This window comes from Triticum aestivum, chromosome 1D (genome assembly GCF_018294505.1).
Source record: "Triticum aestivum cultivar Chinese Spring chromosome 1D, IWGSC CS RefSeq v2.1, whole genome shotgun sequence".
NCBI lineage: Eukaryota > Viridiplantae > Streptophyta > Magnoliopsida > Poales > Poaceae > Triticum > Triticum aestivum.
In genome coordinates, this window is record NC_057796.1 from 183,189,742 (window position 1) to 183,210,952 (window position 21,211).

The 21,211-nt window shown below is 41.4% G+C and overlaps 1 protein-coding gene and 3 non-coding genes across 4 annotated transcripts; 2 read left to right on the forward strand and 2 right to left on the reverse strand.

Moving 5' to 3' along the window:
* Positions 1-252: 252 nt before the first annotated feature.
* LOC123180887 (ATP synthase subunit beta, chloroplastic) lies at positions 253-2,543 on the forward strand. Its single transcript, XM_044593068.1, has one exon. The coding sequence runs from the start codon at positions 253-255 to the stop codon at positions 1,102-1,104; it is 852 nt and encodes a 283-aa protein (XP_044449003.1). The 3' UTR covers positions 1,105-2,543.
* A 3,181-nt stretch (positions 2,544-5,724) lies between these two features.
* Positions 5,725-5,797, reverse strand: TRNAF-GAA (transfer RNA phenylalanine (anticodon GAA)). The gene has a single exon. It is a non-coding gene; the product is annotated as a tRNA-Phe (tRNA).
* An 11,712-nt stretch (positions 5,798-17,509) lies between these two features.
* On the forward strand, positions 17,510-17,582 carry TRNAT-UGU (transfer RNA threonine (anticodon UGU)). The gene has a single exon. It is a non-coding gene; the product is annotated as a tRNA-Thr (tRNA).
* Positions 17,583-18,793: 1,211 nt separating this feature from the next.
* Positions 18,794-18,880, reverse strand: TRNAS-GGA (transfer RNA serine (anticodon GGA)). Its single transcript has one exon. It is a non-coding gene; the product is annotated as a tRNA-Ser (tRNA).
* Positions 18,881-21,211: the final 2,331 nt, after the last annotated feature.

Sequence of the window (21,211 nt, forward strand, 5' to 3'; positions counted from 1 at the left end):
AAAGATATCCCATAGCCATCAAGCCGTCGGTCGGGAAAGATATCCCATAGCCATCAAGCAGTCGGTCGGGAAAGCTATGTCGGTCGGGAAAGGGTTTTCCCATGTGGACTTTCCCCAACAGACAAGGTTGGTCGGTCGGCAATAGTTTTTTCCGACCGACTGTCTGTTGGAAGAAGTTGAGGAATCAAAGGTACTCAATAAGGGTTTTCCCGTGTGGACATACCCTATCTAGAATCATAAGGGGCACGCCCAATGAAGGAATCCGGTGTAATTAATGAAAAAAATATTGAGGAATCAAAGGTAGCTCTAGTCTATGGCCAAATGAATGAACCACCGGGAGCTCGTATGAGAGTTGGTTTAACTGCCCTAACTATGGCGGAATATTTTCGAGATGTTAATAAGCAAGACGTGCTTTTATTTATCGATAATATCTTTCGTTTTGTTCAAGCAGGATCAGAGGTATCCGCTTTATTTGGGAGAATGCCCTCCGCAGTGGGTTATCAACCTACTCTTAGTACAGAAATGGGTTCTTTGCAAGAAAGAATTGCTTCTACTAAAAAGGGATCTATAACTTCGATTCAAGCAGTTTATGTACCTGCAGACGATTTGACCGACCCTGCCCCTGCCACAACATTTGCACATTTGGATGCTACTACCGTACTTTCCAGAGGATTAGCTTCCAAGGGTATTTATCCAGCAGTAGATCCTTTAGATTCAACCTCGACTATGTTACAGCCTCGGATCGTTGGCAACGAACATTATGAAACTGCGCAAAGAGTTAAGGAAACTTTACAACGTTACAAAGAACTTCAGGACATTATTGCAATTCTTGGCTTGGATGAATTATCGGAAGAGGATCGTTTAACTGTAGCAAGAGCAAGAAAAATTGAGCGTTTCTTATCACAACCGTTCTTTGTGGCAGAAGTTTTTACTGGTTCTCCAGGAAAGTATGTTGCTCTTGCGGAAACTATTAGGGGATTTCAACTAATCCTTTCCGGAGAATTAGACGGCCTACCTGAACAGGCTTTTTATTTGGTGGGTAACATCGATGAAGCTAGCACGAAAGCTATAACCTTAGAAGAGGAGAACAAATCGCAGAAATGAAATTAAATCTTTATGTACTGACTCCTAAGCGAATTATTTGGGATTGTGAGGTGAAAGAAATCATTTTATCCACTAATAGTGGCCAAATTGGCGTATTACCAAACCACGCCCCCATTAACACAGCAGTAGATATGGGTCCTTTGAGAATACGCCTCCTCAACGACCAATGGTTAACAGCGGTTCTGTGGAGCGGTTTTGCGAGAATAGTTAATAATGAGATCATCATTTTAGGAAATGATGCGGAACTGGGTAGTGATATTGATCCGGAAGAAGCTCAAAAGGCACTTGAAATAGCCGAAGCTAACTTGAGTAAAGCTGAGGGTACGAAAGATTTGGTTGAAGCGAAGCTCGCTCTCAGACGAGCTAGGATACGAATCGAGGCTGTCAATTGGATTCCCCCATCCAATTGAAGACAATCCAGTGGTTTATAGTTGATACAAAGAAAAAGGGAAGAGGGGTAGAAAAAGTTATTAGATAGCGAAGCGAAGTAAGTCCAATGCTATCTAGTAATTTTTCTACCTACTTACCTACTATTGGATTTGAACCAATGACTCCCGCCGTATGAAAGCAATACTCTAACCACTGAGTTAAGTAGGCAATTTATCACCACAAAGGAAGACCCATTACTTCGATCGATTATATATTGAATCCCTTTTCTAAGCAATACCGCTCTGTTATTGGTCTGTTATATACTAAATACTAAACTAAATACTAAACAGATACAGATCAAAGGGGTATCCTCTGGCATTAGAAAATATTCATCTTGACAAGAAATTATCTATATGTTAAGATATCTCTGATAAGGGCTATAGCTCAGTTCGGTAGAGCAACTCGTTTACACGTGCGCCAATGCTTTTCAAAGGAGCTTATTATGCAATGAACATAATCGATCTTATTGCAAAATCAATGTCTTACTTCATAGATTCGAGAGAATAGGAGAACAGTAGCCTGACAAACAGTCGGTTCAGTCCGATTCAGGTGCCAATTCAGGTGCCTAATCAAATAGAACCCTTATGGATTTGCTAGTTGATAAGGTAAATATCCAGCCCACTAAATGCTAGGCGTAATGAGGATAAGGGCCTCCAAAAAACTTCTTTTCGTTCTATGAACTTTAAGGTGTATGAAGTCTCATAGTTAACTCTTGCAGTGGAACGATAGAGACTCCATTTCACTTAGGTTGATTTAATTTAGACCGGAGGCAGACCTAAGTCAAGGTAATCCTCCTTTGAAACACTTTGGTATTGCTCCTAGATAGATCATAATAAAAAAAATCAATCAGAGCACAGGGAGCCATCTCATTATCTTTCCGTAAAGAAAAAGTATGGTGGACTAACTGATCTTTAAATCAGTTTATGAAAGAGCCCAATGCAAAAAAATGCATGTTGGGTCTTTGAAACAGTTCAAATCATTTCGATAATAATCCGTTTGATCTGTTTTACCGAGAAGGTCTACGGTTCGAATCCGTATAGCCCTAATATGCCCTTTTTTAGATTTTAGGATCTCTATCCTATGTTTTCTTTAGTTTAGTATAGTTTTCATTTTCTCATTAGTATTTGTTTATAGACTGGATAAGCGCCTGCGACATAGAATAGAGATAAAAGCATTACAAAAGGCTCATTCATCGAAAATCAAAATCATACAGACAGGAAAAGAAAAACGAATTTCTATCAAATCAATAGAAGAAAGGATCCTTTCCCTGATTTGAATCCCGTCCTCCTTCAAATAGGATATCTCTAGACTTCCCTATAATAACTGCAATGATTTTATCCATTTTGCGAATTCCTACTTTGTTTTAAGTATATTTATTACTTTGTTTATAGATACATTATGTAAATTGATCAACTTTAAATAGAAAAAATAAAGTAAAGAGTAAATAAGAAAACAGAATATTCTGTCTCATAGTTCTGAAATAGAGTTCTTTATTTTTATTTTATAGTATTACTTCTCATTAATTCTACTGCATAGATTAGTCCTACTATCTTAATTAGGTTCTAATTTAGTAGTATTCTCATTTTTATTTAATAGTCTCTTATTATTTTATTATTAAATATTAAATAAAGGATAGAGCTATTCTTTTTTCTAGAGATTCTAGAGAAAGCGAGACAAAGTGAAACGAGAAAGTTTTCTTTATATAAGAATTAGATCTACATACACCATATCTAAATAGAATGGAAATCCAAAAGAAAGGGAGTTGGGATTCCATTGGATGAATCTTTAAAGAAGATGCAGCACAGAGGAAACAAAGGCTAAACTAAGCGCTTTTGTTTGAACAAAAAAGATTCTTGTTTCACCGAGGAAAAGAGAGAAGTTCTGGATAAATTGACAATGCTGAATTGAATTGACTAATTTAAGTTCCGCCTATTCCACATTAATGGGAGTACATTATGTTTCTGCTTCACGAATATGATATTTTTTGGACATTTCTAATAATAGCAAGCCTTATTCCTATTTTGGCATTTTCGATTTCAGGACTTTTAGCCCCGGTTAGTGAAGGACCAGAGAAGCTTTCTAGTTATGAATCGGGTATAGAACCCATGGGAGGGGCTTGGGTACAATTCCGAATACGCTATTATATGTTTGCGCTCGTTTTTGTTGTTTTTGATGTGGAAACCGTCTTTCTATACCCTTGGGCAATGAGTTTCGACGTATTGGGTGTATCCGTTTTTATCGAAGCTTTGATTTTCGTGCTTATCTTAGTTGTTGGTTTAGTTTATGCATGGCGAAAAGGAGCCTTGGAATGGTCTTAACTGAATATTTAGACAAAAAAAAAGAAGGAAAAGATTCTATTGAGACAGTTATGAATTTGATTGAGTTTCCCTTACTTGACCAAACAAGTTCCAATTCTGTTATTTCAACTACACCAAATGATCTTTCGAATTGGTCAAGACTCTCTAGTTTATGGCCCCTTCTATACGGTACCAGTTGTTGTTTCATTGAATTTGCTTCATTAATAGGCTCACGATTCGACTTTGATCGTTATGGATTGGTACCAAGATCAAGTCCTAGGCAAGCAGACCTAATTTTAACAGCCGGTACGGTAACAATGAAAATGGCTCCCTCTTTAGTGAGATTATACGAGCAAATGCCTGAACCAAAATACGTCATTGCTATGGGAGCCTGTACTATTACAGGGGGAATGTTCAGTACGGATTCCTATAGTACTGTTCGGGGAGTTGATAAGTTAATTCCTGTGGATGTCTACTTGCCGGGCTGCCCACCTAAACCGGAGGCAGTTATAGATGCCCTAACAAAACTTCGTAAGAAGATATCGCGAGAAATAGTTGAGGATCGAACTCTATCTCAAAATAAAAATAGATGTTTTACTACCAGTCACAAGCTTTATGTTAGGCGCAGTACTCATACAGGAACTTATGAGCAAGAATTGCTCTATCAATCACCATCTACATTAGATATATCTTCTGAAACTTTTTTCAAATCCAAAAGTTCAGTACCTTCCTACAAATTAGTGAATTAGGAGGGGGGCTCTTTTGTGTAGAAAAATAAAAAGCAGGGCAATCTTTCAAACTTGCATCCGAAATGTGAAATATTTATACAAAGAGGGAGAGATGAAGACAATGCAGCAGGGTTGGTTATCTAATTGGCTAGTCAAACATGAGGTGGTTCATAGATCTTTGGGCTTTGATCACCGAGGAATAGAGACTTTACAAATAAAAGCAGGGGATTGGGATTCCATTGCTGTCATTTTATATGTATATGGTTACAATTATTTACGCTCCCAATGTGCTTATGATGTAGCACCCGGTGGATCTTTAGCTAGCGTGTATCATCTTACGAGAATACAATATGGTATAGATAATCCAGAAGAAGTCTGCATAAAAGTCTTTGCCCAAAAGGATAATCCTAGAATTCCGTCTGTCTTCTGGATTTGGAGAAGTGCCGATTTTCAAGAACGCGAATCTTATGATATGGTGGGAATCTCTTATGATAATCATCCGCGCCTTAAACGTATCCTAATGCCTGAAAGTTGGATAGGCTGGCCCTTACGTAAGGATTATATAACCCCCAATTTTTATGAAATACAAGATGCTCATTGAATGATAAGAAATTCATGCTCACTTATACAACACAACTCCAGATTTTATTCAAGTCAAGGAATATTTTTAGGTTCTTTTCCTAGATGAAACGGAATACCTATTTATAATTAATTCCTAATTATACAAAAGCATTCCAGATAGACTGAGCAAAAAAAGGGTTTCATTTGGATTCCCCTATTTTGAAAATCGCATATTAATTTCCTTCATATGAGCAGAAAAATAGGATGACTCAAAGAAGTTCTCTACCAGGAACTTTGTACCGCGCACATTACTTAGCACAACTAGGAAAATAAGATAAGATAAAGATAAGCAAGACTAAAAAATATTCATGGGAATAGCGGAATACAAAATTAAGAAACGCAAAAAAATAAAGGGGAATCTCACCCCCTTCTTTATCATAAAGAAAAGATATATTTTAAAACTTCTTTAAAAAGAAAAAGAAGTGCCTCTATATTTATATTATAGATTTATCCACTTAGATGAATAAATATTATTAATGAATATGTATCACAATCCATCTCGAGGTATTTGGATCAATACCTATTCGGTGGATCTTTTTTTTCTGTGCCAGGAACCAGATTTGAACTGGTGACACGAGGATTTTCAGTCCTCTGCTCTACCAACTGAGCTATCCTGACCTTTTCTTGTGCATGGTCCTAGTAGAGTATTTGTATCTATGTCAATTAAAAGGACTAAAAATTAATTGAAGTATTTTAAATTTCAAATTTGAAAATGGGGGGGGGGGGCGGTATTCCTATGCATTGTGCATGGTTTATGTCACAGCCTCAGATCAGCTCTTGTTTGACTTTGCTTGCTCATCATGTCATCATGTTTATTGCCAAGAGAAACTTGAAATGGGGATGTTGAAACCCTATCACTAAATGAATTCAACTAGGTTCAAATAAACAATATTTTCAATGAACCCAAAATGCCCTTTGAAAATGTTCATGATTTTTGATAAAGGTGAAAACCTCTACCAAAGATGATGCCAATATTTTTAGGCCATTCTAGATTTTTGAATAACCCATATTGTATTTGAATTGGGGCATTTAAATACTATTAATTTTTTAAAATGCTCGAACAATTCTGAAAATAGTTAAGGGCCTCTATAATAATTCATTTAATGCCCACAATTATTTCCAGGATTTATTAAAATGATTTGGGCTATAAACTAAATCAAAACAAAATAACAAAAATAGAAAAGCAGAACAAACTATTAATAGAGAGAGAGAGAGAACTGACCTGGCGCTCAGTGGTCTGGCCCAGCACGGCCCAGTCCATCTGGCCGTGCCAGTCGTCCCCTTCCTTGGGACAGAAGGACGCCGGGCGTGTGCCCCTTGCGCGCGGCCACGCGCCTCGGCCACCTCCTGCTTCCCGCCGCCTCCCCGACGTCGCTCTGGACGCCCGGGACGTCGACACACACCCCCCGACTCCTCTCACTCTTCCCCGAGGCCCTCCTCCCCTCTCCTCCCTCTCTCTCGCCCGAACCCGAGCGCCACCGTCGCTGCCGCTTGTTGCTGCCGCGCCCACCGCTGATGCCTTGCCTCCCCGATCAATCCAGCACCTCCGCCACCTCGCACCACGCCTCTCCATCGAAGAAAGCTAACGCGGAGGCCCTGTGGAGCCGCCATCATCGCCATCTTCCTCGTCTCTGTCCGGTGATCGCCGTCGTTGATTCGCCGCACGCAGGACGTCCCCGAGTCCGCTGAGCTTGTCTACATGACCGATGTGAGCTCGCTGTCTTTTCCCCCCTCGTTATCTTCGCCGTTTGCGACCTCCAGCGTCCGTAACCGCCGTGGCCGAGCTTCCCCTGCCGCCGGCCATGTCGCCGTCGTCGTTGCAGCCACTGCAGCTCGAGCCTGAGCGCGTCACCGTGCTCAGCATGTCTGCAGGAGCACGAAGCACCCCACCGCTCGACCCACCGTGCACCACAATGCCGATTCCGAGCTTGACCGAACCACGGCCGCCGCAAACCTCGTCGCCGGCGTTGATTCCGGCGACCCCCGCGCCCAACTCCGCCTCCTCTTGACGCGGGCGAGCAAGGGCTATGCCCTGGTGCCCCCAGCGCGCTAACCCGATGCCTCTAGCGCAAATCCGACGTGCCCCGCCGTGTTCTGTGGTCGCCGCCGGCTGAACTCCGGCGAGGTCGACGTGGTCCCATCATTTGCAGCTAATGACATCGCTAATTAATCCTAGAGCCACTTACAGACGGGCCCCACTTCCTAATTAACCACGGTTTAGTTTTGTATAGACTAAACTAACACCGCAGGGCCCACAGGTCAGTTTGACCTGGCCACGTCACCTGTTGACCGACCCCACACGTCAGCGTTGACTTGCTGACGTGGCTGTTGACCTGACCCCACCTGTCGGTGACCTAGACAGCACTGTGTGACTGACCAGTGGACCCCGCTGGTCAGGTTTGACCTGGACCGCGCCTGTTGACCGCTGACATCACAGTGACGTCATGCTGACGCAGTAATGCATTTTCTGGATTTATTCTTATTCAGGAAATTCCAGAAAATAGTGCTAACTTCTAAAATTCATAGAAATTCAACCATAACTCAGAATGAAATAACTTATATATGAAAAATGATCATAAAAATCCAATCTTTCCATATGTACTGGTTTCATGCATGATAGAACACTTTAACCTTGCTGTTTAGGTGAAACAAGTTAATGCACTAATATGACTTCATAAAATGGGTTTGCATTTGAATCTTTGGTTCAAATGGACTCATTTCAATCTGTTCTAGCTTGCATTAGCCCAAAACACATTCATATTGCCATGTCATAGCATGCATCATATTGTTGCATATCGTCATGTGTTGATTGTGTTCGATGTATCTTTCGTGGTAGGTTCTGCCTCCGAGGATACCCTCAATTATCCGACCGAAGGGAAGTATCCTACTACCACTCCATCAGGCAAGAAAAACCCCCCTTGTTCATTCCGATACAATCCCACTCTCTCGCTCCTGCTCTCTTTTACTGCATTAGGACAACAACGATTCAACCGTTACATGCTGCGGTAGTTGAACCCCTTTTCCTCTGCATGACCTGTCATTGCCACAGTAAATAGATGAAACCCACTAGCATGAGTAGGAGTTGTTTGAGCCCTGATGTGCCTACTCATTCATGCTTGTTTGTCATGCCTGCTACTGCTTAGAGTTGAGTCAGGCCCGATTCATCGGGGATGAATTGGAATGTGGTGAACATGTCCTACTGTGTGTGAACTAAGTGTGTGAACACGATTTGGTAAAGGTAGCGGTGAGAGGCCATGTAGGAGTACATGGTGGGTTGTCTCATTGAAACCGTCCTCAGGAACTGAGTTCTGTGTTTGTGATCCATGAACAGCTACTACCACACATTGGGATCCTTAATTGACTCTCTCGGCTTCTTAACCACCCTTGTCCTCTGTCCAGGAGTTGCAAGTAGTTTCTGGTGTTTGTAGTATGCTGGAGGCCGTGCGCAGCGCTGACCCGAGGGGTGGGCTCTAATGCGGTAGGCACCTGGCCGGGCATGCCGGGCGCCCGTTTGGTGTCTCGGAACCCTGTACACATTGTTCGGGGTCGTATGTGGAAAGCTCGGCCGGACTCCCTGCGGATGGAACCTGAATAGGCGATAAACCTGGACTAGAGACTTGAGTGTTTAGGTAGGCCGTGGCCGACACCCTCGCTGGGCTTCGGCTTGAAGGTTGCCGAGTACATGTCATGTAAACGGCGATAAGTGGTGGGAGCGTGTGTGTTAAGAAGTACACCCCTGCAGGGTTAACATCATCTATTCGAATAGCCGTGTCCGCGGTAAAGGACTTCTGGGTTGCCTATACAGTTCATAGATAACTTGAAGTGGATACTCTAAAACTCGCAAGATAAGCGTGAGTGCTATGGATGGCGTTCTCGTAGGTAGACGGGAGCGGATCCATAGTGGTGTATTGATATGGTGAATATGTGGACTCGTGTGCGCCACCTCAAAAGAGTTGCTTGCAGTCGTAGTTCAGGTTAGCCACTGAGTCAAAGCTGGCTTGCTGCAGTTAAACTCCACTACCCCCTTTGTTGATACCGATGCATATGTAGTTAGTTCTGATGTAAGTCTTGCTGGGTACATTTGTACTCACGTTTTCCTATTTTATGTTTTTGCAGAGAGACGTCAGTCTCGCTAGTAGTTCCGCGTGGAGTTCGACATTTAGCTTGTTACCTCAGCTACGATCTTGTGCCCTCGGCAGGGTCTTGTAGATAGTCAGGCTTCTCAGCCTTCTTCATTTGTAGTTGTCTGTACTCAGACAAGTTAAGCTTCCGCATGTGCTTGTTGCTTGTATGCTCTGTATGCTGGGGTCATGAGACCCATGTTTGTAATACTTGGCTCCTCGGAGCCTAATGAATAAATACTTGAGTCGTAGAGTTATGTTGTGATGCCATGTTGTATTTACACATATCGAGCATATTGTGTGTATGATTAAAATGCTTGGTATGTGTGGGATCCGACAACCTAGTTGTTTATCCTTGGTAGCCTCTCTTATGGGGAAATGTAGTCTTGTGCTTCCATGAGCCATAGTAGTCCGCTACAGCCCGGTTCACCGGAGTCCTGCTAGCCCAGCACTACTGCTCCGGAACACTTGACTGGCCGGCATGTGATTCACTTCGTTCCTGTGTCTGTCCATTCGGGGAAATGTCACGCGGTGACATCCGGAGTCCTGCCTAGCCTGCTACAGCCCAGTTCACCGGAGTCCTGTTAGCCCAGTGCTACAGCCCGGATTCGCACGCTGCTGACCGACATGCTCGATGTTGATTCATGTATGCCTGTCCCCATATGTTAGTGCCACTTTGGGTTCACGACTAGTCATGTCGGCCCAGGTTCTCTGTCATATGGATGCTAGCGACACTATCATATACGTGAGCCAAAAGGCGCAAACGGTCCTGGGCCATCGTAAGGCGACACACGTGGGAATACCGTGCGTGAGGCCGCAAAGTGATATGAGGTGTTACCGGCTAGATCGATGTGACTTGGAATCAGGGTCCTGACAGCTTACTTAAATAAAACTTAAAAATAGAGTGAATAACCAAGATTTCTTGCCGATACTCTAATAAAAAAGAAATCTATTCAATGAATAGGATAAGATCCATTGAGTTCTCCTCGCATTCCTTTGTGCAAGAGTAGAATGAGAAAGTTAATGAATCTTAAACCCATTGATAAAAAGAAATAAAGAGGATAAATAATAATAATAATATAGTATAGTTAGGGAATAAAAGAGGATTTGGGGATAGAGGGACTTGGACCCTCACAACTTATAAAGTCGACGGATTTTCCTTTTACTAGAAATTTCATTGTTGTCAGTATTGACATGTAGAATGGGACTCTCTCTTTGTCCTCGTCCGATTAATCCACTTTTTTAAAGATCTCGAAAACTTTGAATTTGAATTGAAGAATTTGATTATTCAATATTCGATTGGAGTGGATTCACAATAATGAAAAAAAATTATGATATGAGTTTTTTATTTCATAATCATTATCATTTCTAATTTCATTTAAAAAAAGATAAAGAGACTATATTATAATTTTAATATAATATGAGTTCTGTGATTAATCATTTGCTATGTCAGTATCTATACGTGTTTATTAAATGTATAAGGTATATAACCCCTCTTTCTCTAATTTAGAATTAGAAGGAATTCCACTAACAACGCAACGTAATTAACTCGATTCGTTAGAACAGCTTCCATTGAGTCTCTGCACCTATCCTTTTCCTTTGTATTCTAGTTTGAGAACTCCTTGTTTTCTCAAAACACGGATTTGGCTCAGGATTGCCTTTTTTTTAATTCCAGGGTTTCTCAGAATTTGGAAGTTACCACTTAGCAGATTTCCATACCAAGGCTCAATACAATCAAGTCCGTAGCGTCTACCGATATCGCCATATCCCCATTTCCCTCTTCTTTGAGACCAGGATTCCTTGTTTAATTTCATCCATCTCTTAGTTTTTTTTGAATCATTGAGTTCATCACTCAACGTAGTCTAGCAGTTCAGTTCGACTCTATTTGAGAGACCTCGCGTGCTTATTGCAATTCAGAATTGAATTGATTCTATCCTTGATGTATTTGCAATTCAATCCGAATCAGTATATCCAAAAGTTTTTATCTCCCCCACCTCCCGTCTTACTTTTTTATAGTATTCAAAATTATACTATAACGCTTGATATTTATTCTTTTTTTTCTGATCAGAATTAGCAATTTTATTTACTCTGACTCTATGTTCCCCTTAGTGAAATATTAATCCTCAAATTATTAACAAATAATAAAGTCTATAATGATCGAATGAAAATACGAGTAAATTCTATAATTTTATTTTTTAACATCCTATAGTTAAGCATATCAAGCTAACTTTATCTTTAAGAAGTTTTAGTATTTTTTTATTTTTATAAGTATAACTTCAAATTTAGAACTAGTTAATAGCTATGATTAATAACTAATATCTGAGATTTTATGGATTTCCTATACTATACCTGTCGTGGAATTGTCACGGCAGATGTCCTAGTGTGAGGACTTAGTCGTGAGGCCAACACATCTTTGTAGTAGCTTGAGAGGGGTTGAGCGGAATCGAGAGACGCAACACAAGACAAGGATTTAGACAGCTTCGGACCCACGGAAACATCATCCGGTAATAGCCCTACATGTTGTTTGTGGCTAGATCTCATTATGCACATGAGAGAGTCGCCGGTAAGCCGGCTCTTTGTGTCTAGCCCTAGAGATTGTTTCTTCTTGCTTGTCCCTCTTTGAGGAGCCCTGCCCCTCCTTATATAAGTTGAAGGGTGGGTTACATGTAGAGTCCTAGTAAGATTAGGACTAGTCTATCTTCTCTTACAATTTGAATACAAGTTCGGGTCTTGCTTCCTCGTAAAGGATATATTCGTCATCCCTTTCCTCTTAATCCGGCCCATCATAACGTGAACCGGCCTTCTGGGCTTTGGGCCTTGTTGTCCATCTGACCTGCCCGCCGGGTTACTAATGAGTCGCCAAGATCGGGCGGGTTATCTGTGAATCGCCAAGCTTCGGGCGGGTCACCAGTGAGTCGCCACACTCCAGCCGGGTCATACATCCGGCAGGTTACACCGCGGGGTATATCCCCGACATTAGCCCGCAGTTTAATTTGGATTTATCCATGTTAAACTGATCCTGCAAAATAACTCAAAAACAAATTTGACAGGTTGTGCTCCGGGTTAAATATTCTTGTAAGCCGGAACCTGATCATCCTTAAGTTCTTATCATTTCCTTCTAGAAAATTCGAGTCAATAGACCAGCTTCATAATCAATTTGCTTATAGAAGAAATATTGTAAATAAAGAATCCACTTGAGTCAGCTTCCAAAGCGCCGGCTTAAAAAATATTGGTCTTGAAATACTCATCTGATATTCAGCCGGCTTGAAGATGTGGGACTTGCCGGTTTATCATTGCCAAAACTGCCAGTTTGTAAATATTGATGGCACCGGGTCATAATTGTTGCTTACACCGGGTCATAATTGTTGCAGACACCGGGTCAATCTGGTTTACACAAAACTAAGAATTTGAAGATTTTTCTCCCTTATATCCATATTACCTGTAGCCCCCAAGTGTCGGGTTGTCATGCTTGCAGCAACCTGGGACTTGTAATTGCCTTATACTCATAAAAACTTCAACCAGTGTAGCCTCCAAGGGCCGGGTCATTATGCAGTAATGAGCAGGGACTTTATAAATATAATCATGTAGACTTTAACAACAACGTGTAGCCCCCAAGGGTCGGCTCAGTAAGATAATATTGAGCTGGGACTTTATATATACTTCTTTTGAAAAGAACATCTTATGATGTAACCCCCATCATGGGGCTTGAACCCACGTCCACAAGGTTAAGAGCTTTGTGCTTTACCAACTGAATAGCGGACCCTTCAATATAATGGATTAAGACTTGTGTACCTTGAATTGTTGATAGGAGCAATTGGTAGCCCCCAAGGGCCGGCTCATTACAATGTGATGAGTCGGGTCTTCAATAAGGTGAGCAAAAAATGACTTTGCATTAGCCCCCAAGTGCCATGGTGCATGCTGGCAGTGACATGGCACTTGCATATTTGATGTAATCTCTACTTGAATAATGTAGCCCCCAAGTGCCGGGTCGTAAGCCTGCAGCGACTCGGGACTATTCCTTCATTGTAGAATAAATTATATCCATTGATAAAATAATAGCCATTGCACTGAAGCAACTTTGAAAACCTCCAACATAATACTGGTTATTGATAACCATAATAAAAATCCAGCCATGATGGCTATTAAAGATGTGAATAATATAACCCAATGATTTATAAGTGCATGATTCCAATGGCGCCATCCAAATATATACTGGCGACTTACAGTCGAAAGCCAGGCCGGGTTAATAAACACCGGATATTATCTTATCTCATGCTAGCGACTTATAGTCAAAAACCAGGCCGGGTCAATAAACACCGGATTGTAGCAGAGCGTGTACTGATGGCTTATAGTCGAAAGCCAAACCCGGTCAATAGACACCGGTTATCTTTTAAATTTGTACTCGCGACTTATAGCCAAAAGCCAGACCGGGTCAGTAAACACCGGATTAACATAAACCTCATCAAAATAAACCGCCAAAAGAAAGACTTCAAAAGAAAAAACATGCAAGAATTCGAGGCTTTTCATGGGCTGCCAGGCCACTGAGTTAAACCATTTTACAAAGCCTTATAAGATGGACCTCACATTAACCAGTCGTCATTTTAACTATGACAAGTTCACGGTCTGTATAAGATTGACTTGTCAAACGTTCGACGGGTCTTACCAGGATTACCTGGGCAGAGTGACTTACTTTAAAAGGCAGGATAACCCAGGGTTTTAGGTGAATACACCTGGCGTCCAAGCCTGGCTTTTATAGCCTATTACAAGGTTATAGACTCTTTGTTCTTGTAGAAGCAAAGAGCCCCCGAGCAATATTTTGAGCTGTGCTCAATGGGCGCCTATGTTTGAGTTGTGCTTTGCAACAGACTCTCTTTGGCCCCTGTTGATTTTCTGAGAACTCGAACTTTGCGAGAGATATTTCGTCTTGAACCGATGTTAAACCGGATATTGAGAGCTTCAAAGCTTTGTGGCCGACATCTTTCCCTTGAACTGGATTTTAAGCCGGAATCTTCATTTTCAGCCGAAACCTTTCTGACGGCCTTTAAACTCGAACTTGCGAGAGATTAATTCTTTTTGAACCGGAAATTCTTAAACTGGATTTGAGAGCTTCAGAGCTTTGTGGGAGATAGATTTCCATTGATCCGGGTTGTAAACCGGATATTTGAGAGCTTCAACGCTTTATAGGAGAAGACATCTCTTGAACCGGATTTTGAACCAGAATCCTTTCTGATGACCCGGAACTTCTTCATTGAGCCGGGATTTTGTAATTGTCATATACTTTTTAAGCCGGAATTTTTTTGATGGCCTTTAAATTTCCATCAATATGGCAGCAGCCTCCAGGACCGAGTTATCTTCCCCTTCAACGTCCTGGGTTCTTGAATTTGCTGAAACTAGCAAGATTTGTTGAGTCATGTCATCGTAGCCCCCGAGTCATAAGACGACTCGAGGAGTTGTCTTGAGATTCGCCGTATTTGACCATAGCAGAAGGTGTATATCATTGGTGTTGATAGCGCGATGTGAATCCACAGAAGGTTGAGGTGACTGCGGTGGGTTATAAATGATCTGTATGAGCCGTGTCAACACCCCGGCCAATGGTTCCTTCCAAGTGGCTATTTGAAGTTATCCAAACTGTAGTGGCGGTGACTTGTGCGCCTGCCCATTGAGCCATCCAGTGCAGATGACGGTTGATAGTATATGATAATTTGCCTCCAATTTGTTGAAAGAAAAAACCGGGCTACCCAAGCTGTGACTTGCTCATACTCAATAAACAGCTCATGCAGACAGGTGCGGCCCGGTGTGTTGATGTAGACCGGGCCGCGAGAAACGGACAGCAAAGACGACCGCGGCTTCAGAGGCAGCATAGATAGCTGAGTCGGCCGCGGTGTTATAAGCCGGCATGGACGGGCGAGTTAGCCACATCATGTTGATGTAGTGAACAATTGTCCTGCCTCAAAAACATCACAAGCCAGAGTAATTGTTCCTTGACAAAAATAATATGCGCTAATAAAATAGACCTTAGATGGATATCACCTGATATGTTAGGCCGGAAATTATCCACTGCGGAGTTGATGATCCATGGTGACGCTGAAATCAATCACGGCTGAGTCGGCCGCAGGAGTAGACAGATGAGTCGGCCAAGGCGTTATAAGCCGGTGCGGGCGAGCAAGCTGTCCTCCGCGTTGTAAGCCGGTGCGGACGCGTGAACCGGCTGCGAGAGCGGATGGGCGAGTCGCCCGTGGCGTTGTAAGGCAGTGCGGACGGGCGAGCCAGCCATGGCGTTGTAAGCCGGTGCAGGAGTCCGTTGAGTAAGGATGACCACCCGTGCCGAATGATGTTGGCACGCCTCCATCTCCGCGGTATAATGCAACTTTGTGACGAATAATTCTCCTGCATATAAAACACAACAAGGCAAAGTAGTTTTGCTCGGATGAATTAATACGTGCTTACAATAGGATAAATAGCACCTGGTATTTTTTGGATGTTGATAGCAGTTTGGCCAAGGTGGCAAGGCTCCAGCGACGACAGCGTAGCACAATTCCCGTCAGCCTTGACGACAAATGACTGCAACAAGAATTGATCATCTGTTCGGGTTCGACGGTGCGGACGCGGTAGTAGCTCGACACGCTAGTGAGGGGCGGCTCAATAGGTGACTAATTCGGGTCCGGTTTGATCATAGGTAGCAACGGAGTGCAGCCGTGGCGTCTCAGAGGTGCCAGCTTCCCGTTATCATCTTCCTATGATGGATCCTTTTTCTTGTAAATCATCTAAGAATCCGTGTATGTACTAGTAGCTTTCCAAGTAGTAATGAATACTAGTACCCCTTTTGGTTGGTTTAACTTTCCTTGCATGTACGTGCACCACCAAACGGAGTTAGCGGACACACGCCTTGAACATTTTTTTTCCTTTTTTCTTTTTCAGGTGCCTTGGGCGTCTGTTCCTGTAGCTTATTTTTTGTCGTAGGCGACAGCAATTATAGCAGATTCACTGCCGCCGCTCCTTACTTTTTTGCTGTCGCTGTCCTCATACAACCACTGGTCATCGCTGAAATAATTGCTATTTACTCTATTCAGATCGAAGCCTCCTGTCCGCTGTCAAATCAATCTGTTTTAACCAACTGCTCGCGACAAAGCGCCCACCCTTTTTTATCAATCTCGTATGTATCGTCCCGCTTGAGTACTCAATACGGGCATGGGACCGAATCCAACTCCAGTACGGCTCGGTGTTATTGCATCTGCTTAGCGGTAGCTGAAAAAATCTTGTTTGATCTCGGCGAAACTTGCAGCCAGGCGGTTTAGACGGATCTTGCTCCCTTCAGTCTTTATTGATTCTCAGGCTGGCGACTGCACCCGATGCCGCCCTAATCTCCTCAATTCAAACCTCGTACTACTAGCTCCGAACCTAATTAGCTCTCGTCCAAGGTCATCCCTGGCCGGGTTATCCCATATGATTGCTTTACACTGGCTCTTCTTCATCCGGCCAAACACGAACTCCTCGAACCCTAGATGAAATCCCTTCAAGAACTCAACACCACCGCGCTCAGGCCCCACGGTGGGCGCCAACTGTCGTGGTTTTGTCACGGCAGATGTTCTAGTGTGAGGACCTAGCCATGAGGCCAACGCATCTATGTGTTAGCTTGAGAGGGGTTGAGCGGAATCGAGAGACGCAACACAAGACAAGGGTTTAGACAGCTTTGGGCCCCGGGAAATATCATCCGGTAACAACCCTACATGCTGTTTGTGGCTAGGTCTCATTATCATCACGAGAGAATCGCAGGTAAACCGGCTCTTTGTGTCTAGCCCTAGAGATTGTTTCTTCTTGCTCGTCCCTCTTTGGGGAGCCCTGCCCCTCCTTATATATGTTGAAGGGGCGGTTTACATGACTAGTCCTAGTTGGATTAAGATTACTCTATTACAAGTGGAGTCCTAGTCTTGCTTCCTTTGTAAGAGAATATTCCTTGTGCTTTCCTCATAAACCGACCCACCATAACATGAGCCGGCCTTCCATAAACCACCTTCTGGGCCACCGGGTCTTGTCATTCCTCTTACCCGCTCGCCGGGTCACCCATGAGTCGCTAGGCTCGGGCGGGTCACTTAGTATTCGTCCAGTCAGGGCAGGTCATTAGTGAGTCACCAAGTCCGGCCGGGTTACGCCGCGGGGCATATCCCCGACAATACCTATTTCTATTTATTACACTATTTCCGTTATGTAAGCCCACTTAGCTCAGAGGTTAGAGCATCGCATTTGTAATGCGAGGGTCATCGGTTCAAATCCGATAGTCGGCTTTTTTTTTCTCTATCGATGTTCTATGAACAAGAATCTCTTTTTTTCCGAATTAAATGGAGAATCCAGGATCTTTTATGTTTTTTACCTTACAATTTTGCTAGAAAAAAAAAATAAAATAAATAATATATATACAAAAAATAAAGATTTTGATGAAATTCCATTTTTTTGGGTACTTTAGTTGATTTTGCTCTGTTTATCCTGTAGTTTAATTCAGTTTTAATTTCGATGTATTCTGTAATGTAAATACAATGAAATTAATTATGTAAAATGAAATTTCAATAAAATAAAAAAGGAGTCTTCATGTCCCGTTATCTAGGACCTCGTTTAAAAAAATACGCCGTCGGGGAGCTTTACTAGGACTCACTAGAAAAACACCTAAATCTGAAAGTAATCTTAAAAAAATCAATTCTAGGAAAAAGGAGCAATATCGTATTCGTCTTCAAGAAAAACAAAAGTTGCGTTTTCATTATGGTCTGACAGAACGACTATTACTTAGATATGTACATATCGCTGGAAAAGCAAGGTCAACAGGCCAGGTTTTACTACAATTACTTGAAATGCGTTTGGATAATATCCTTTTTCGATTGGGTATGGCTTCAATCATTCCTGGGGCCCGCCAATTAGTCAACCATAGACATATTTTAGTTAATGGTCGTATAGTCAATATACCAAGTTTTCATTGCAAACCCCAAGATATTATTACTACGAAAGATAACCAAAGATCAAAAGGTCTGGTTCAAAATTATATTGCTTCATCGGACCCGGGGAAATTGCCAAAGCATTTGGTGATTGACACGTTGGAATATAAAGGACTAGTAAATAAAATCCTAGATAGGAAGTGGGTCGGTCTCAAAATAAATGAGTTGTTAGTTGTAGAATATTACTCTCGTCAGACTTGAACTTAACGAAAAAAGGAAAGGTTCATAGAATTTTCTTCCCCTTCCTCTTTCCCCGAACTAAATCGCCATAAGACCATTACCATTAATTCGTATTTTCCCATCAACTAGCTAAAATTGATTAACCCTAGGATTTGGATCCTTTTTTCTTTTTTCCTCTATGTGTATTTCATATACCATAGTAATTTGGTATAGAGAATTTCTAATTTCCATTAAATCAAAATAAGATAATATAAGATATTATATTATTGCTGGAAAAACTTGTTATTTGATTTGATACATTGTGATCCTTAATGTTGATGAATTAAGAAAAACGGAAAGAGAGGGATTCGAACCCTCGGTAAACAAAAGTCTACATAGCAGTTCCAATGCTACGCCTTGAATCGCTCGGCCATCTCTCCTACATAACTTATTATGGAAAATAAACTGAGTGAATAGTGAGTTTTCTTATTCCTGCAGTACAGGTACAACCGCAACCGCAACCACTCGGGGGTTCCATAGTTCTCTTGGAAAAATTCCTATTGATCTCAGTGGAAGGATATAGGATTTTTTACTAGAAATTGCGCTCGCTATAAAATAAAAGTTTTAATTTGGGTTTTTCCACAACTAAAGAAAAAGAAAATGGAAGAATTCTTCTTATTGCATAATAAAATAAAGAAACCTTAGAATTCCGTTTGCATAAGATACGCTACACCATACTATCGAAATCAAAAATAGGGTATGAGACAATTAATAACTTTGAAAACACGAAATAGTTGATAACATAAGTTGTTGTTCAGAAATAGAAAGTGGAATGAAATCCAGTCTTTGTCAAATATTTCATATCTCTTCGTGTCCAAGCAGAAGGAAAAGGATACAATTTGAGCTGAGCGGAAAATCCATATCTCTCTTATCCATTTAAAGCATATGGATTTAGAGTAGATCATATGGATCAATCTATTTATAATTATAAGAATCGAATGTGTTTGTTTTTATGTTATTTTGTGAAGGAATGAAAACAATTCTATATAGAATGGGTTGGGAATTATGCCTAGATCCCGTGTAAATGGAAATTTCATTGATAAGACCTCCTCAATTGTAGCCAATATTTTATTGCAAATAATTCCGACAACCTCAGGAGAAAAAAGGCATTTACTTATTATAGAGATGGTGCGATTTGACTCTTTATTTTTGCTTCTTTTAGCCCTACCTATACCTCAGTCTTACGAAAAAGAGAAGGGGTTGGCATAGAGAGAACCAAATTTGTAAATCAAACAAACCCACGCTTCGGGAAGGTGAGGCGAACTAACAATTCCTTCCGTCGTGTATCCTTGATTGATGCGGCTTTGGATACTTCAATTGTAGATTTGAGTATTGAGCGAAAGGTTACACCTACAGGATATGGTATGGTATGGATTACAGGACAATCCTACTCTATTAGTATCCGTAGGCAGCATAGGGGAGAAAAGCACTACACCTAGAAATAGGAATCAACAAGAGAAAAACTTTGTTAGAAATTACCCCTTTCCTGATCGGTATCAGGGCTGGGAAGAATGGTTGGGATAACAAAGAACCATCAGGTTAGTACTTTGGATACCCCTATAACCATCAAATATCGTTGAAGTAGCTAATTCCTCTAAATAGGAGGCGTTGAGAACAAAGAAATTATTGGAGCTATCGTTTTCCTCTAGCATTTATAATTCATTGGTGTTAAGAAAAACCTCTTGTGGGAAGGTTGGCTAGAGATTTCCTGGAAAAATACCAGCCCCTTTCGGTTCATAATGAGACGGGACTAATTCTATTCTGATTCTGTAGACTATTTCGCTAAGTACTATTATGTACAGAAGGGAGGAGCCGTATGAGATGAAAACCTCATGTACGGTTTTGGAACGGAGATTTTTTGAATAGAATGAACGACCGTAACGGATGTTGGCTCAATCCGAAGGAAATTATGCAGAAGCTTTGCAAAATTATTATGAAGCTACGCGACTAGAAATCGATCCCTATGATCGAAGTTATATACTCTATAACATAGGCCTTATACACACAAGTAATGGAGAGCATACAAAGGCTTTGGAATACTATTTCCAGGCACTATAATGAAACCCCTTCTTACCGCAAGCTTTTAATAATATGGTCGTGATCTGTCATTACGTGCGACTATCTCCACTATAGAAAGAAAAAAAAGAGGATCAAATTTTCTAGTAAATACTAGAAAAAAGGGCTTTCTACATAGGGATCGTAAAAACAATGATTTTTCCCTATCAGCTGTAGGAAGGAAGGACACTTCACGAGAATCCAAAAACGAAGAAAGTATGGCCTATACTACTACGCTATGGATAAAGTTTCTCAAATTGATAGAGAAAGCACCGTAAAGATCAATTAGTGAGCGACTAGGTCGATACAACTAAAAATGTTGCTTACTTATCCCATGATATGGGGCAAAATTTAGGAATCCGCTTATGTAATAGAGTCGATCCACTAAGGGATTAAGAAGCGGTGTAGTATCAGATTCCAAAGATAGTAAGTTCTTTTTTCTTTCATATGGAAAAAAGTCAAGGATTCTATAGATTTCATATATGAAACCGGGATAGTTACCTTTCAGAAAATTTGAACGAAGGCTCTATATCTATCTATGCTTCATTCTTCTGAAGGTGGAAAAAAAGACCAAACTGATTATTGATAAAAATTAGGGTTTGAAACTTAGGTAATTAATTTCTTCTGCTTAACCCAAGAACAAATTGGATCGATTT

Coding starts and splice junctions, on each gene's coding strand:
- LOC123180887 (XM_044593068.1), top strand. CDS start 253: ATGAAGGAATCCGGTGTAATTAATGAAAAAAATATTGAGGAATCAAAG.